This window comes from Lynx canadensis, chromosome A2 (assembly GCF_007474595.2).
Source record: "Lynx canadensis isolate LIC74 chromosome A2, mLynCan4.pri.v2, whole genome shotgun sequence".
Lineage (NCBI taxonomy): Eukaryota > Metazoa > Chordata > Mammalia > Carnivora > Felidae > Lynx > Lynx canadensis.
The window spans coordinates 147,038,207-147,056,992 of NC_044304.2; the positions used below are offsets into that span (position 1 = coordinate 147,038,207).

General features: G+C 36.8%; 1 protein-coding gene across 1 annotated transcript in view; it reads left to right on the plus strand.

Moving 5' to 3' along the window:
* Positions 1-18,786, plus strand: part of MKLN1 (muskelin 1) — a 188,514-nt gene that overhangs the window by 93,347 nt on the left and 76,381 nt on the right. The window contains 2 exon segments of the mRNA XM_030308458.1: positions 8,648-8,725; positions 10,680-10,745. Of these exon segments, the coding sequence (XP_030164318.1) occupies positions 8,648-8,725; positions 10,680-10,745 (144 nt within the window).

Here is an 18,786-nt window from a genome sequence, read left to right on the forward strand (position 1 = left end):
ATGCACATTTACTTTGAAGTTTTCAAATTTCTCTAAATTCTTGATCTCCTTTCTATGACTATAAGTGGGGTTTTCTCTCCTTGCACTTTGGCCTTCATTTATGTGATATTTTTTTTTCTTCCTCTTTACCTTCAACTCTGACAATTTATGTTTTATTTCCTTTTATTGTTTTACTGTGTCTTTTTCAACTGTTTACATCTCTTAATGTTTTATAGAAAGGGTTGTTGCTTAACTTTTTTACATCCATAGAGAGGTATTTGGTTGTTTTTATCTACATCTTCCTGTTGAATCAGATTCATTTGCCACTTTAAAAAGTTTCTTCCTTTTCCTTTTTATATCTTTGTATGAAACTTGAGTTGATTATTCTTTTTTTTTTTTAATTTTTTTTTTCAACGTTTATTTATTTTTGGGACAGAGAGAGAGCATGAACGGGGGAGGGGCAGAGAGAGAGGGAGACACAGAATCGGAAACAGGCTCCAGGCTCTGAGCCATCAGCCCAGAGCCTGACGCGGGGCTCGAACCCACGGGCCGCGAGATCGTGACCTGGCTGAAGTCAGACGCTTAACCGACTACGCCACCCAGGCGCCCCTTGAGTTGATTATTCTTGAGTAGTACTAATCTTTAAATGAGGTGAGTTTTTCCTAACTATTTTAGGGAAGTTCCTGTGGGTCAGTAGACACGGCTGTGTTCCAGGATAGCAAGATTTTTCCTTACGATACTTCTTTTCCTTTCAGATACTGTTTCTTCTCAGCAGTATTCATCATATAAAATCTCTCTTTTTTTCCCCCTGATTGCTATCCAAAATGTTGCTTCTTTCTGTAATTCCTGTTCATTCATGCCTGTTTGTTCCCTGCCCTGATTACTCCTTTCCATCACTATTCACTTCCAACTAATTCTTCAAGGCCAGCTCTTCCAAGATCGCTTTTTTATTATTCCCACACATCAATTGCTCCCCCTTCTCCACTCCTATTTGCTTTTGTGCCGTATTTCTCATTTTGTGCATCAAAGCTGGTTAGTTTTCTGCTAAGTATAGTTCCAAATATCACATCATTGTCACTGTCATAACTAACATGTATTTGAAGGCTTTGCAATGTGCCATTTACCTTTTTAAACCCTATTTATGAATTAATTTATGTAGTTATCATACCTACCTTCTAGGGTAAGCGCTGTTGTTATCCCCATCTAAAAAAAGCAGTTTGCCTAAGATAGTGCAGGTGGTAAGTGGCAGAGCTAAGATTTGGATCCGTACTTTTCTATGCTTTCCTGTCCTAGTAAATGTTTACTGCTTCAGTTTCCCCAGTAGTTATTATTATTGTAGTATAAACTGCCATAATTATGTCTCTTTGCAGAATTCTAACAAACTGCTGAAAAGCATATATTTTTTTTTAAAAATCTGCTTTATGCAGCCATTATTATTCTTGAATTATCAAAAAGGACTTTATGTTCTACAAGTTACTGCCTATAAGTGATTTTGTATTTCTTTTGAATGTCATCTCTTTTTTTTTAATTTTTTTACATTTATTTATTTTTGAGAGACAGAGTGGCACAAAGTGAGAGTTGGGGAGGAGCAGAGAGAGAGGGAGACACAGGATCGGAAGCAGGCTCCAGGCTCTGAGGTGTCAGCACAGAGCCTGATGCGGGACTCGAACCCATAGACTGTGAGATCATGACCTGAGCCGAAGTCAGAGGCTCAACCAACTGAGCCACCCAGGCGCCCCTGTCATCTCTGTTTTGATGAGAAATCAGTCTGATAGAAGTTTGGGTTTAGGCTACAGTACTATAATCCATGCTCTCTCTCTCTTTTTTTAATCTTTGATGAGGTTTGAATTTTTTTTTTCCTTTTGGTAAAAACTTCCTAAGTTGCATTTTTTTATCATGTACTTTTTGAGAAGATATTCACTACTAGAGACAAGAACATCTTGTGCCTAGTTAGGACTGTATGAAATGTGTTTATTATAGTCTTAATCATAGGTGAAAAAAATGAGGTGGTATTGGACCTGGAGACTTTAAATAGTTAGAAAATTGTTAGCAACTAGGTAATAGCATGCTTTCTCCTAAGTGATATTTTCATTTCTTTTGGGTAGTTTTACTTTTTATCAGACCCTTCTGATTTCCTGCTTTTGATGTTTGTCAGAAATAGAAATATTAGCAACTGCCTGGCTTCCTCTTAAAACATAGAAGTAATTTTTAAACTTAGATAGTTCACAAGAATGTTTAAATGCCTCAGTTTTTAATTTGTTTTAATAGTCTAAGTTTTTGCTGAGTCATATAAAATACCTACAAGTAGGAATACTGAAACAAAAGGCAAGATCTTTCAAGAATTAGAAATATAGGAAACATGCTGAAACTGTTTAGGGTGGAGAGGTGTCAATTTTTTATTTATTTTCAGATCTTAAAAGGGAATTCTTTTAAATTAAAAGAGGTAAAGGTAATTTTAATTTAAGATACCGAAATCAACATATTTTGAAAAAATCTTTACCCTGTTTTAGTCCTTGCAGCATTTTTATTGATCGTTTCAAGGGATTTCAAGCTTGTTCGATTTCTAGACATTTCACTTTTTCTATTAAAAAAGTAAAGTTTCTTTAGTATATCTCTTATGGATTCAAAGCAATTTTAATATTTACCAAAGCCTTAATAAACATTTCCATTTTTACTTTTCTTTTTGAAGACATAAAAGAAGATTCTTGAAGCATGTTATTCCGCTGAAAGTAGCCACTCCATGTAACATACTCCAGATCCAATCTGGACTGTTTATTGGTAACCCAGATTACCTGGCAAGAGGCAGTAATGCATATTAGAATAGATTAAACGAGAGTCATCCTTCGTTTATCACGTTCCTCTGTACAATGCAAGCTTTTTAAAAATTGTTATAGAATTTTTGATATGGAGTGGTTAGATGATTTAATACTGTAACATGTAAGAAGGTATATGTATAAAGGTATATGTATATATAAAGGTGCGTATATATATATATATATATATATACACACACACACACATATATATAAAGGTACATATATAGGTATATATATATAGGTGTGTGTGTGTATATATATATATATATATATAAAGATATATATATATATTTTTAGAGTCCTTGGGCATGTTATTTAACTTTTCTGAACTTTGACTTTTTAATCTTTGCAATAATTAATAATCATCATTCCATAGGTTTATTTTAAGGAGTAAATTACTTTAACCTTTGTGGTGTCTTGCTCACAGTTGGTACTCAGCAAAAGTCAGTTCTTTTTCTTTGGTAAGATCTTTTTTGAAAAGCTATTTCTAGATTTCATAATGTTATATCTGAATAATTTTCTTTAGGTTTCATAATAGTCTCCACAGAAGAGTAGGAGACATCAAAGAGAATTGTTGTCTTTTAGAATAGTGAACACAAAAGGAATTCATTAGGGAGAGATGGAGACAAATTTAAAAGTTCCCCAAATAATTTTTTTTTCAAATGTTTGCTTGACTACTCTGGGGAAAATGCTGTGACTTGTTAGGGTGCCATTATATGCTAAGAAAATGCTTTATTGAAAGTAGGAGTTTTATGAGCATTTTGTTTTAATGTAAGATACTTAGTAACATTAAGATGACTCAGAGAAAAAATGTCAACCATGTGGCTAGGAAACTCTGCCTGTTCCCTGCCTTTTTTTTCCTATTCTAAGCTTTTATTTTTTCTTCATTTTTTTTTAATGTTTATTTATTTTTAAGATGGGGTGGGTGGGAGGGGAGGCGCAGAGAGAGAGAGAAGGAGGCACAGAATCCAAAGCAGGCTCCAGGCTCAGCTGTCAGCACAGAGCCCAACTTGGGGCTCGAACTCACAAACTGTGAGATTGTGACCCGAGTCAAAGTCGGACACTTAACCGAGACACCCAGGTGCCCCTCTAAGCGTTTATTATATACTGAGTATATCTGATGCTATGCTATTAACTATCATTATTCATGAGAAGATTAACTTTGTTTAAGTTTATTATTTATTTTCAGAGAGAGAGAGTGTGCATGAGTGGGGAAAGGGCAGAGAGGGAAAGAGAGAATCCCAAACAGGCTCCGCAGTCTCAGCATGCAGCCTGAAGCGGGACTCAAACTCAAGAACCATGAGATCATGACCTGAACCAAGAGTCAGACTCTTAATTGATGGAGCCGCCCAGACAACCCATGGAGTACTTAATATTTTAAATTTTGCAAGTAATATCCTCTGCAAGCCTGATTGTAAATACTTTGGGTGTATTTGGCTCTTTGTCCTTGTTAAAAACAAGCTAACATCAGTGTATAAAAGCACTGATGAAATGTGGATGTGTCTAGTGAGTTGTGAAGAATAGACATTTCAGGAGTAACAAAGGCTATGAAAATGGTTTTTGTTACATTATGTTATAATAACAATATGTTACAAAGTTCTTCTGAGGTTTAGAAATAATTCCATATATTTAGTTGCTTTGTGGCTTTTCTTCTGGTAATTGTAGTACTCGATGCAAAACAATTGAGGAAACAGTAAAGTACAAATAAAAATACCCAAATAAAAAATCGTCCTAAACCTGGAAACCAAAGAAAATCACACCTTTTCAATGTATGGCACTGTTGTATTTTTTTTCCATCTGTGTGTCTGTGTATATTTACAAATTATTTTGCAAAAATTATATAATGTTGGGGGGTTTGTTCTTTTTACTTTGAAAATTACTGACAGTATTTTCTTAGGTCAGTTGTATTTGATAGAAAAAAAAACCAACATGAAGATCTTGATGAGTATTTGTGTGCTTTTTAGGTTAGTAAGAGTTGGGGTGAAAGGATTGGCTGAAGAAACAATTAGAGAGCTTAATTTTACTTGCAATGTGCAGAAGGACTTTAAAGATCAGGGATGGGGTCATCCATTGGATTGGAACTGTTGATGTGATCACTGCCTTAGCAGCTCTCAGAAGAATTTTCCCCAGTGGATTTGAGTTCTCTTTCAGAATAGTGCTGCAAGGCTTAAGGAGAAAGAGGAGATGGAGACTTTTCTAAGACGAACATAAGGTGGAATCACCTGACACACGTAGTTCAGTAAATATATTGGTTGTAACGGTGGTGTAATCTTAGTGTGCCAGAATTTGGAAGGAACCACTGGCTCTATCCAGCTTTTTGAGAGAGAGAGAGACAGACAGCGTGACAGCATGAGCAGGGGAGGAACAGAGAGAAAGGGAGACACAGAATCCAAAGTCAGCTCCAGACTCTGAGCTGTCAGCACAGAGCTTGATGGGAGGTTCGAACCCGTGAACCACGAGATCATGACCTGAGCCGAAGTAAGACACTTAATCGACTGAGCCACCCATGTGCCCCACTGGCCCTATCTAACTCTTAAACACCAGTTTTAGAGATAAGAAACTTACTTATCAAAGTTGTATAACTAATTAGTATGAGAGATGTAGGTAATATGGCAGTTGGTTACTGTTAAAAATGTGAAATTTATGACTTCTCTAATTTTCTCTATTTTTGCTTTGTGTTTTTCATGTCTGCAGTTTGTCTTTCTTAGTTTTCTACTCATCTCTGTATATTCCCATCTTTTACTTTTTTCATTTCTCTTCAGTTAGCCATTATGTAGAATTAATATATATTTTAAAATTAATGTATATTTTTAAATCTTTATCAAATAATTTTATCTTCTGTTTCAGGTTTTGGAAAAAGGATTATGTAACTTTTATGTGTCTCACAACTTACCGTTACTAACAGAGCCCCACAACATTTTATCTGCAAAAAGATTTCCAGTCTTTTAATGGGAGAAGAGTATTGGTCAGAGTAGGCTGGATGGGCAAGAATTATCAGGAAAGCCCACAGGGGAGGGACACCTGGATGGCTCAGTCCGTTTAACATCGACTTCAGCTCAGGTCATGATCTTACAGTTGGTGGGTTCCAGCCCCACATTGGGCTCTGTGCTGACAGCTCAGAGCCTGGAGCCTGCTTGCGATTCTGTGTCTCCCTGTCTCTCTGCTCCTCCCCTGCTCACACTCTGTTTCTGTCTCTCAGAAATATATGAACATTAAAAAAAACTTAAAAAAGAAAAGAAAAGCATGCAGGGGGTGGATTATGATAGAAACACTCACTAAAATAAGTCATGAATCTACTTGTTCCTCATACTTTTTTTTTTTTCTGAGCCTATTGTGGGGCTTGAACTCACAACTTTGAGATCAAGACCTAAGCTGAGATCAAGAGTCAGAAACTTAACCGACTGAGCTACCCAGGCACCCCTTGTTCCCCTTTGACAATTAAAATATAATGCTAATGTGTGAGTGCTATTTTAAAAAAGGGAAGATGATGGGGCGCCTGGGTGGCGCAGTCGGTAAAGCGTCCGACTTCAGCCAGGTCACGATCTCGCGGTCCGTGAGTTCGAGCCCCGCGTCAGGCTCTGGGCTGACGGCTCGGAGCCTGGAGCCTGTTTCCGATTCTGTGTCTCCCTCTCTCTCTGCCCCTCCCCCGTTCATGCTCTGTCTCTCTCTGTCCCAAAAATAAATAAAAAACGTTGAAAAAAAAAAAAGGGAAGATGAATATTAGAACTTCCTTTTTGCAAGAAATTTGTTGAAGACCTAAAGGCAAAGAAAAAGAACAGCTAGAGGAGTGTATATCCCAAGATGGAAGCTTTCAGTTAAAGTCCTCTGAAAAGACTTGAAAGCTAAAGGGTATGGTTATAATTGATCTTCATAATTACCCAGAAAAGAAAGAAATTAGGGAGATTTCTGTGTATTACACAGTCATGGAGAACAGACAGTTTTACTTACAAATTTACGTTCAGGGACTAAATAAAGTAAAAGGGAAAACCTTTTTTCAGAGTCAAATGATAGAATTTACAATAAAGTTGTCTTTAGAATCTATTTGGATTCATGTAAAAGAAAACTCTTGTTGAAGAAAATGTAGGGATGCCTGGATGGCTCAGTCAGTTAAGCAACTCTTGATTTCAGCTCAGATCATAATCTTATGGTCTCTGGGTTCAAGCCCCATATTGGGCTCTGGGCTGACAGTGCAGAGCCTGCTTGGGATTTTCTGTTTTTTTTCTCTCTCTCTGCCCCTCCCCAGCTTGTGCACACTCTCGCTCTTGCTCGTGCCCGCTCTCTCAAAAATAAGTAAACAAACATATTTTTAAAAAGGTAGGAAAATGTTATTATATGACATAATAAGAAGTCCAGAGGTAGAGTTCATTGTTAGTTCAGTGATGCAGTTTCTTTTTCTCTCTCTGCATTGTCATCATTAGAGAATTGACTTCATTCTCCTGCCTCTACAGATTGGCTGTAGCAGTTATGTATATTGCATACAGATAGGAAAGTTTCCAGAGGAATAGAAGTAGATTTTTCTTTTCGGTATGTCTGTTTAGAAGCAAAGGGAACATTGGACACATTAGCCAGAATTGAGTTCCACACCATTCCTAAACTAATCTTTGTTGATGGGCATGGGATTAGGTTTTGATAATTATTTGGGATGAAATGGATATATATGTGGGTAGTTCAGTCTTCATAATCACTATGGCAACTAGTGTAACAACTCTTAAGAAGTAGATTAAGAATTTATCGATGAAATAATAAATTCAGAAGTAAAACAGTGAAACATAAATCTCGGTCCACCACTAAATGCTGCATGATTTTAGTGAGGTTCCTTCATTTCTGTAAACACACATCTCCCTATGTGTAAAAATGGAGATGATAATGCCTCGTTCATAAGGTGTTTTAATTTTTTTTTAATGTTTGTTTATTTTTTTTTTTAATTTTTTTTTTCAACGTTTATTTATTTTTGGGACAGAGAGAGACAGAGCATGAACGGGGGAGGGGCAGAGAGAGAGGGAGACACAGAATCGGAAACAGGCTCCAGGCTCCGAGCCGTCAGCCCAGAGCCTGACGCGGGGCTCGAACTCACAGACCGTGAGATCGTGACCTGGCTGAAGTCGGACGCTCAACCGACTGCGCCACCCAGGCGCCCCAATGTTTGTTTATTTTTTAGAGAGAGAGAGACAGAGTGATGGGGGGGAGGGCAGAGAGAGGGGGAGACACAGATCCAAAGCAGGCTCCAGGCTCTGAGCTGTCAGCACAGAGCCCGACACGGGGCTCAAACCCACGAATTGCAAGATCATGATCTGAGCCGAAGTCAGACACTTAACCGACTGAGCCACCCAGGTGCCCCTATAAAGTTGATTTTAGAATTAAATCATATTTAGTCTGTCTTAACTAAGACAGAATGAATTTTAACATTTCATAAGTATTTGGTAAATATGTAACCTGGTACTTTTATCTCTGTAGTTTTGTACTCAAAGAAAATGATGTAAAAATGGAATTTTCACTTTAATATGAATTTTCACTTTGTTTTTCCTGAAGCTATAAGGGCCTGGACCAGAGTTGTTGCAGGGCAAAGTTTCTTCTGTAGTCTTTTCTTAGTAGCGACCAAAACAGGGAAAGCAGTAAATTGAGTATGAGCTGCCACTAAAAGAGTTTGTTTACATGGGTGTGTCAACTAGTACTGTACTATTTATATTTGAGATAACGTGAGAACTGAAGTGACACATTTTATGGAAGTGTGCTATTCTTAGTGTATTAATGACATATTCGTAATTTCCCTTAATGAAGGCTTTTTTTTTCACTATAATAAAAAGCATAAGCCGGTTAATGTAAAATTCTCTCTCATTCTTTGATATTTGCAGATGGTTTATTCAATCAGTATATCAGTCAACAAGAATATAAGCCACGATGGAGTCAAATCATTCCCAAAAGCACCAAGGGTAAGCCCTGTTTTCTAGATTGTGAGTCTTGCTGTCATGTCTCAGCTTCACTCTTCTCAAGTTATCCAATGCTTTGCTAAGGAAAAGCAGGTGTTTAAAACAAGACCTAGGTACCTTAACTAGATGAGTTAGTTTGTTATATTTTTCTCTTGAATCTTTTTGTTTCACCACTAAAACAGAAGGCTGAGCGGTTTTCACACAGAATACCCTCATAAACTGCCTTTATAGAGGTACTGTAAAATTATGGGCATATGTATTGTAATGCTAGACATGTTCCTGATAAACCTTCGATTCTGCAGAATTGCTCGCTGAAGCTAACAGGGCTTATGAGAAAAGTAGGAATGGGGCCTACCAGTCTAAATCCATGGAACATTTTAAGCGTATATTAATGAAAACTAGTGTAGTAACCCTAATAAAAATGAAAACTAGTACGGTTAACTCTTCACAGGCACTTATATTGAGCATCACAGTGACTTTGGAGCCTTAAACCCTTGGACTCTTGCTTCCATCTTTGAGCTGTTGACCCTAGAGGGTACTTCTTGTTCTTGACTCCCTGCTTTGCCAGATGGTTAACATAGTGGAAAGTGTAGCAATTGGTTAGTGCAGTTACTTGCATTAAGGAAAGACAGTTCTATGGATATTTAACTTTTTCCTACAGACTTCATAAATTGCTAAACCCTTCTCTTTAATTGTGAGAAAGCTCTCCCCTGATGGTGTTAAACATTAATATACTGGGAAAAATTGCTTATGAACCTCCATAATTTCTATTATTCAGACGTCGTTTCTCCTTTATCAGTCATTTTTGAGGTAATTTTCATCAGAGAAACACGTAGCAGACAGATTTTAGTTGTGTATTGGAAAACTAATGGATTAAATATATAAAATGCAAATGTTAGTGTTTTAGTCTATTCTTGAAAATGGCAATCCTGATTGGGGGGGAAGAAGGAAGAAAAGATCAAACTTCAATAGAATGAGCTGCAAAATCTTAACTATTGGAAAGGAGAAGGTTTACAGAGAACTTCTGAAGGAATGGTCCTTGAACATAGTAGTAATGGAATGTTTCTGTTTCGCATCTCATTTTCTTTCTGCATATGAGAACTGACATTTCAGTCTTTTTCACAGTACCCCTGTGAAATTAGTAAAATCTTGGATGGTCCCTGTTTTACATAGGAGAAAGCTGATACAGGGAAAATTATTAACCAAAGTAATGTATTTCAATTATTAGGAGAGGTATAAAGAAAATCTTAGGTTTTTTGGTTTACATTAAGTAAGACATTAGAATCCTACAACCCTACTGAACCACTGAAATGAAGTTATATCTTCATTAATACAAGATTTGGTATAAAGTAAGATTTGATACAAGTTGAACAGTAGTTCTACAGAAGTTTTAAAGTTTCCTTGATTATATTTCAAACTTCCCCTTAAGCTCTGTGATGTAAATAGGAATCAAAAGGAAGTAAATCTTAACACTTCTCAGTCAGTACTCAAAATATTTGGTAAACTATGCGGTAATATAAATTAATATGAAACTTGATAACATCTTGGTTTTCAGTAGCTAGCTGTATGAACTTTGAAATTCATTATACTAAGTTAGGTATGCCTGGTACAGAGACCTGTAACTGCTTTCCACCTTTACTGTGTCACTCCAGTACTTTAGAGTTTATTGTCTTATGCTTTTGTGGAATATCCTCTGTTCTTGCTGATTTATGGCACTGGTCATAAATACATTGAAAATAGTTTCCTGTTGCATTAATAGCCTGAAAGAAAGCAGGAAAAGGAGCAAGGTAATTACTGTAAATACAGTTACACTCTTCTTTTGAGTCTTTTTACTGGTTCTTAATATTGAATGAGTAAATGTATTATTTACACTACTCGTTACAGACTTACGAAGTTAGTCTAGATTTACAGTTATTCTGTGTTATTCTTTTAAAATAAAATATTGTTTCTTCTTCAGGTGATGGAGAAGATAACCGACCAGGAATGAGAGGGGGCCATCAGATGGTTATTGATGTTCAAACAGGTGAGGAATACTTGCAGTGGAAAGCAAATTCGTTTAAAAATTACACATTTAAAAGTATCAGGTAAGCACGAATGTACTTTTTCCCATCCATTGCAGAGGTTAAATGTTATCGACCATAACCAAGTTGCAAAGAAAATAGACATTAGCCATAGCTTTAATATAGACAAGGTAGCGACATAAGAGAGAGGAGAGGCTGCTGCACAGAGAACATTAGATAAACTAAAAGAAACGTGTAGCCCTTTGTAGCTCTGTGTGTGTGATTGTATATGTTTTTGATTTTCATAGCAAACTGTTGGAGTATTTCTTCTGGCTTTTCAGTGCATTCATATTTTCATGCCATAATATGGGCATTATTGCAATAAAAAAGAATTAAGATCTTTTTTGAGAGAAAGAATATCAAGTTAAGTAGCTTCAGTGTTGGTAGACCCACTAATTGCTTAACATTGTTCACAAGCCTATAAATAATTTGTTTTAGTTATTCTTCTTCGCTGCCTTTTAAATTTTATTCTGTACCTTGGTACTGAAAATTTTCCCTAGGTTTCTACAGCCTAGGACAGCTTAGGTACCATTGTATTTAGAGGTTAATGCTAAAATATAGTAGATTTCAAATTACCATCTGGAAAAGCAAATAATACCAAGAAGTCAGTGTAATTTTACTTTATTGTTTGGTTTTAGAAAACTTTACTTCAGGGAGTGCCAATATCGATCCACATAATAAATTAGTTTTACTTTTGCAGTTCTGTTATTGTGTTAAGCTGATTCATAGTGCTTCAGGAATAATTTGTTGATTCACGTCATAAAACAATTAAGTACAAAAGTTATCACAGCATAGGTAATAATCTTCTAGGCATTAATGTGTTTTCACAAATGTTTTATAAGTAACAAAAGAGAAATGATAACATTTCTCTTAAAATTAACTGCTAGATTTGTATAGTAACCTGTGAGCTGGTTTAGGAGTATTATTGGGGTCTCTGGAAAAGGTTCATTTCAAGGCTTAGGAACTTGCTTTCCAATCCTAGTCTCTTTCCCCAAATCTCTTTCCTCCTACAGGTACAAGTTTGACTCAGCTGTGGAATCTTAAGTATCTTTTTTTCTACCTGAGCATCCAATAAATATACATATGCTTATTTCTTAACCACATGTAACTTTTACACGTATATTCTTTTCTGCCACCATTCTCTGTCCTATTTATGAATGGGCTTTATGGGGGCCCGGGATACTCTTGAAACGATTTTTAGTATTTTTGTCTGTCTTTGTGGAGTTTACTGCGAAGATCCGTTACCATATATATATACGTATATGTGTGTGTGTGTGTGTGTGTGTGTGTGTGTATACACACACATATATATACATACATATATATATATATATATATACATGCACACACACATATATATGTATATTTTTTTTTTTTTAATTTTTTTTTTCAACGTTTATTTATTTTTGGGACAGAGAGAGACAGAGCATGAACGGGGGAGGGGCAGAGAGAGAGGGAGACACAGAATCGGAAACAGGCTCCAGGCTCTGAGCCATCAGCCCAGAGCCCGACGCGGGGCTCGAACTCCCGGACCGCGAGATCGTGACCTGGCTGAAGTCGGACGCTTAACCGACTGCGCCACCCAGGCGCCCCTATGTATATTTTTTTTAATGTTTATTTATTTTTGAAAGACAGAGACAGAGCGTGAGTGGGGGAAGGGCAGAGAGAGAGGAAGACACAGAATCTGAAGAGGCTCCAGGCTGTGAGCTGTCAGCACAGAGCCCAATGTGGGGCTGGAACCCACGAACCATGAGATCATGACCTGAGCCAAAGCCGGACGTTTAACTGACTGATCCACTCAGGCACCCCGCATTACCATATTTTTTAAGGGTTAATACTTACATTAATTTTTGACATTCTATGGTAAATAGTGTTGAACTAAGTAGTCACAATTTCAAATAAAATTCATTACTTATTCTTAAGTGGTATTCATATTTGAAATAATAGTGTTACAAAGTAAACCGTTGCCCACCCCTCCCCTCTCCTTGTATTTTTCCCAGATTATTTGTTGCTAAATCTGGGGTGTATGAAGAAGAGAGTAGTAGGTGATAAAGTCAGAGAGGTAATGAGGGGCCAGATTGTGTTCAGTCTTTTAGGTCTTTGTTAGCACTTTACCTTTATTCACAGTGAGATGGGAAGGCATTGTTGGACTTTAAGAAGTGTGATGAAATGGGGCACCTGGGTGGCTCAGTCTGCTGAACGTCCAACTTTGGCTCAGGTCACGATGTCACGGTTCGTGAGTTTGAGCCCCTCATCAGGCTCTCTGCTGTCAGGGCAGATCCTGCTTCAGATCCTCTGTCTACCTTTTTCTCTGCCCCTCCCCACTTCATGCATGCTTGTTCTCCCTCTCTCTTATCAAAAATAAAAATAAACGTTAAAAAAAAAAGTGTGATGAACTGACTTTACATTTTAACAAGACAAATTGGATTAAGGGCAGAAGCAGAGAGACCTTTTAGGAAGCAGTTGGCTTACTGGAGAATGCTAATAGCATTGGCTTACGCCAAAGTGGTAACAGTAATGTTGAGAATTGGTGGAATTTTGGATGTATTTGAAGGTGTCAGTTGACATTATTTGCTGATGGATTGGATGTGAGGTGTGAGAGAAAGCAGTGAAGGATGACTGAAGGTTGTGACTTGAGCAATTGGAAAAATAGTGTAGCCATTCCCTAGTTGAGTAAAACAAGAGGATCAAATATGGTAGATTGTTCAGCAACTCAGGTTTAGGCAGGTTAAGTTTGAGATGCCAATTAGACATCCAAGTAGGTCTGTCAAATACGTAGTTAGATATATTAGTTTGAGGTTCAGTAGACAGGTCTGGGCAGAATAATCATTTCCCTCTGTGTATTTACACAGCACATTTTTCATACTATTATTTTTACTACGATTTCCGTATCGTTTTAGAGCTGCTTGAATGTGTGGTATGTATCCCCTGCCTCTCTATGCAGTTTCCCCATCTCTGTCCCCCAGTCTTAGCGGTCTTACTGAGAGGGGAATGGCAGACCTCTTGCCTTGGTTAATTTTATGGCCACAAAGCCTGGTCTGGAGGACATGTACACTAAATATTTATTGAATTGAATCAAAATTTTAAAATCCATTTTCCTTCAAGTAGAAAGAAAAATATTTACTTGGAAACTATACTCTGACATTGTGTAATCCTTGATGAGTAGATTGTGTTATAATGTCATTTATTATAACAGACTAATATTTTTGTGAGATGAATTTATGTTGTTATATTCTAATATATTTAACTTTTCTGGTGATTCTGCTTATTCTTGAACATAGACTATGCTTCCTTAAAGCTGTAGTTATCATTAGTTTAGGATCAACGTAGAAAAATTAAATGTTATGTAGAGCTTCACATTCTTTAGGGCAACATTGAGTGCTTTCTGAATTTAATTTGGGTACAAACCAGAATCTGTGATGTTTTTGGGTTTGTTCTTTATAAATCTATTTCTGTTATAAAACTATTAATAGCATGATTTACCAAAGTGTTTTCATATACTTTTTTATTTCATAATATATGTACCAGAGCCCTCTTATAACTGCTACCATGAGGTTGACCTTAATCATCCTCAAAGAGATTATATTTATTGCAGATCTTTGAAAGAACTTTTTCTAGTCCAGTCTTATTGACATAGCAACCAAGTATAGGCTGAGGTTTGAGTTTGTGAGAAAGGGGTGTATGTGTTAGACATACCTGGGTTTGAATCCTGACTTTTTCTTTGAACGTGAATGAGTTGTAATGATGATAAAAATAGGAATAATAAATTGTTGGGAGAATTAAATAATATATATAATGTATATATTATTTATACAGTATGTATTTTTGTGTGCAACATAGTAATATACAATATATACTGATTGGTTCTGAGGAGAGAATTCTATGCAAGTCTAGAGACATTTCTTTTTGTTTGTGTTTTTGACAGAATCTTACAGTAGAAATATTTTAAAACAACTAAAACCTTTTGAAAAATAATTTAAAACAACTTGAAAGGCAGTCTTAAGGAAAAAAAAATAATTTACCCATAATCCCACGTTCTAACTAACCAATGTTATTTCAGTATAATTTGTTTCATCTTTTATTTTTTTTTAATTTTTTTTTTAACGTTTATTTATTTTTGAGACAGAGAGAGAGACAGAGCATGAACGGAGGAGGGTCAGAGAGAGGGAGACACAGAATCTGAAACAGGCTCCAGGCTCTGAGCTGTCAGCACAGAGCCCGACGCGGGGCTCGAACTCACGGACCGTGAGATCATGACCTGAGCCGAAGCCGGCTGCTCAACTGACTGAGCCACCCAGGCACCCCTTGTTTCATCTTTTATATACATTGTCATGGATGTTTTAGAAAGGAAGGGAAATCATAAATACACTTCTAAGATTTTTAGAAAATTTAAGAATTTTGCTCATAAGGATTAAGTAGGTTTAGTAGGAAAGAATGACTTTCCCCAAATAGTTTAAAGAACCTAGAAGTTTACGTTTATAAAGTTGATGCCAAAGTAGTAAAATGTAGTTTAGAGACACCCAGTCACTGTTTTAAGTATGCATTTTAAAGATCTCCAGGGCAAGAGCTCTTTACCTGGTGAAGATATATACAAAATTTTGTCTGTATGTACATTTTTCTGAGAGAATCCATGAATTCAGATCATCAAAAGCCTCTTTTTTTTTTTTTTTTAAGTTTATATATTTATTTTCAGAGAAAGAGAGGGAGAGGAAATTCCAAGCAGGCTCCTCTCTGTCAGTAGAGAGACTGACGTGGGGCTTGATCTCACGAACCATGGCATCATGACCTGAGCCAAAATCAAGAACCAGATGCTTGACCAACTGAGCCACCCAGGTGCCCCCAGATTATCAAAAGAACCTTAACTCAAAAAGTTAAGAACACCTTCACTACAGTAAAACTTCATAAAGTTCATTTCAGCTTCCTTAAAGTGGCTTGTATTTCAAAGCAATTATTGCTTCCCAGTGTTTCATGTGTCTCATTTTCTTAAATATTAAAAATATAATGGTGCCTAAATTTTCTTTTTTTTTTCCACTTTATGGTTTTGTTTTTTTTTTTTTCATTTTGCTACAGCTCTAAGGATGGAGTAATTATTTAGAAAAGTACTTGATGGCATACATTTTACTATTTAATTTCAGAGCTTTCTACCATCCTAAGCGAATTCTATCATTTCTACTGTGGTAGAGAAGAAATATGGTATTTTGTCCTACTGCCCTATTTGTCCTATTTTGAATGTGGATGTCAGTTTTATTGACTATAATCCCTATACCTGGTACCTCTCTACTTCAGTTCTTCAACTCTGAATTATGTTTCAGCTCTGGGTAAAATAACGCAAATTTAAAGAGAGAAATGGCATGTCTGTTCTGTTTCAGTGTAGAAGTCTGAAAGACTTCTGAAGAAGTCAGATGAAAATTTAAATATCCATTGTCCCAGGCAGTTCTTTGCTGTGGAACTCTCATTGAATTTTGAGAACCTGCAGTGCCGTGCAGCCTTTTTTCCTCTCTCAGGAATAGGTAGTAAGACTCAGGCAAAGTCCTGTTATTTGATATCTACAAAAGAAATTAAAGGGGTGTTGCTTGTCACTTGGTAGAGCCCTTTTGTGGAAATCTGAACCTTTGACTATTCTGTACTAATTACATGAAAGTTCGTTTGTTCTTCCTTCCCTCTCTCCCTCCCTCCCTCTTTGTCTTTCTTTCTCTCTTCCTCCCTCCACCCTTCCTTTTTTCTTTTTTCTTTTCTTTCTTTCCACAATGCCATATATAGATTTTCCTTAAATTCCTTAAAGAAACTTTTGAAGGAAATAGGTGAATATGAGTTTTAGTTGTGAATTACAAATACATTCATTTGGCTATATTTCTTTAGCTATGTCATGAGTGTTTTTTCTTTTATACAGTTACCAGAAAAGAATTCTGGAAATCCAGCCTTTAAAAACATTTTTTTAAATGTTTATGTATTTTTGAGAGAGAGAGAGAGAGAGAGAGAGCCAGAGTATGAGCAGGGGAGGGGCAGAGAGAGAGAGAGGGAGACACAGAATCTGAAGCAGGCTCCAGGCTTTGAGCTGTTAGCACAGAGCCTGATACGGGGCTCGAACCTATGGACTGGACCATGAGATCATGACCTAAGCTGAAGTTGGATGCTCAACTGACTGAGCCACCCAGACACCCTGGAAATCCAGCCTTAATTAAGGATACAAAATATATTCAAATATATATACTGAAAATACAGCCTTTTAGCAGGGAAAGTGTATGTTGAATTTAACCAAAGGATCAGTCTCAAGATAGTTTTGTAATTATAGCTATAGTAAGAATATGGTTCTATTTAAAAAGGGAGGCAGATAAATCCAGTTGATAATTTGTTGGGTCATGAGAGTTCAAGGGAACGGCTAAAGAAGACAAGGTTGAAGAATATGTAAAACAGCTTTCCCCTTCTCATGTATTCCTCTCTTCAAAATTTTCAAGTTAATTTAAGGTCTTACTAACTGCGTTTTCAGAAGGATTAAACTCTTGAATTAAATGCCCTGACAGGGTTTCATTTTTATCTTGACTATAAATTTGTGTTTCTTAAAACTTTTTTTTTAATTTCATTTGATTTTCTCATTGTCTATATTATTAATTGAACTAAGAATTAAAGTAACTTCCTTTACTATCTTGTTAACTCTTCTCCTACCTTCTCCTTTTTGGCACATAAATTTTATTTAAGGTTGGGCCCATGCTATGTGAGTGTATGTGTATTCCATACAGTTTCAAAGTGGAAGCATGGATCTAATTACGAAAATAGTGTGCCATCTTGTGGAGGATTTTTCAGACAGTAAAGTCAGATTTACCCAGAAGAATTAGTAGGAGGATAGGTACTGCAGTCGGGCTCATAAGATAAAAAGCCTGCCTCTTTGTGCAGAATGGTGTTAAGACACTGATGTGTTAACATTTCTACCTTATTTTTAGTGTAAATAAGATGTGTATACGAGTACTGCTAGTAGTAAGTAATTATAGGGTTTATTTAGTACTGGTGCCAAAAAGATTTGTGCTTAAGAATGTGGTTGAATTTTAGTTTTTGTGGCCTCAGTAACGACAGATTGATTGATCATTGATTCAGTCTCTTAGAATGAAATTGGTTTGACATCTTGAACTTAGGCCATTATTGGTCACTTTACTTCCAATCCCTCTCTTTTGCCGGCTTCTCCTTCTTGATCAAGTCCTATCATGCTTCACGTTCAGAATTGGCCTAGTTGCACGTCTGCTTAGGATCTTCTGAAGCTACTGTATGGTCTGTGGAGTTGAGTTCGGAGCCTTTATGTTGTTATTTAACCCCTTCCACGATCTGGCCACTACCTGTCTTTTTAACCTTTTGTGTTCTTTTAAATCGAACAGTGCGTTTATTCATCACACAGTGTTAACCACTTTGCATGCATTATTTAATTTAATTCTCACAGTAGCTTTATAAACTAGGTGCTGTGTGCTGTTTTGGATGTAAGGAGACCGACGGTGGTAGAGCTTTAATTCTATCTGAGATCTGCCTGACTTTAGAATCCATGTGCTTTAAGATACTTCTCATGTGTTTTTCTGTCTCTGTACCTTTGTTATACTTTTTACTCTGCTTGAAAAGTCCTCCTCTCCGTTTCCCGTTCTGCCACCAAAGCCATCTTCTGATGGATAGGTCACATGCCACTGCCACCATGAAACCTTTCCTGAGTCCCTTCCACCAGGTATACTCTCTTCCCTCTTTTGAACTCCCCATGGCGCTTTTTACCTTTCTTATGGCACTTAGTCTGCCCTGCGTTATGGTGACTTATGTGCCTGTTTTATATTCTTTTTTTTTTTTTTAATGTTTATTTGAGAGAGAGCACGTGCTAGTGTGAGCAGGGGGAGGGGCAGAGAGAGAGGGAGACAGGATCCCAAGCAAGATCCTCTGCGTGCTGGGAGAAATGGATAGCCATAATAGCCTGTGCTCCTTTAAGAAAAAAATATAGAGAAAGAGCTGCTGCTTGAGGAGGACTGTACTGCCCAGGGA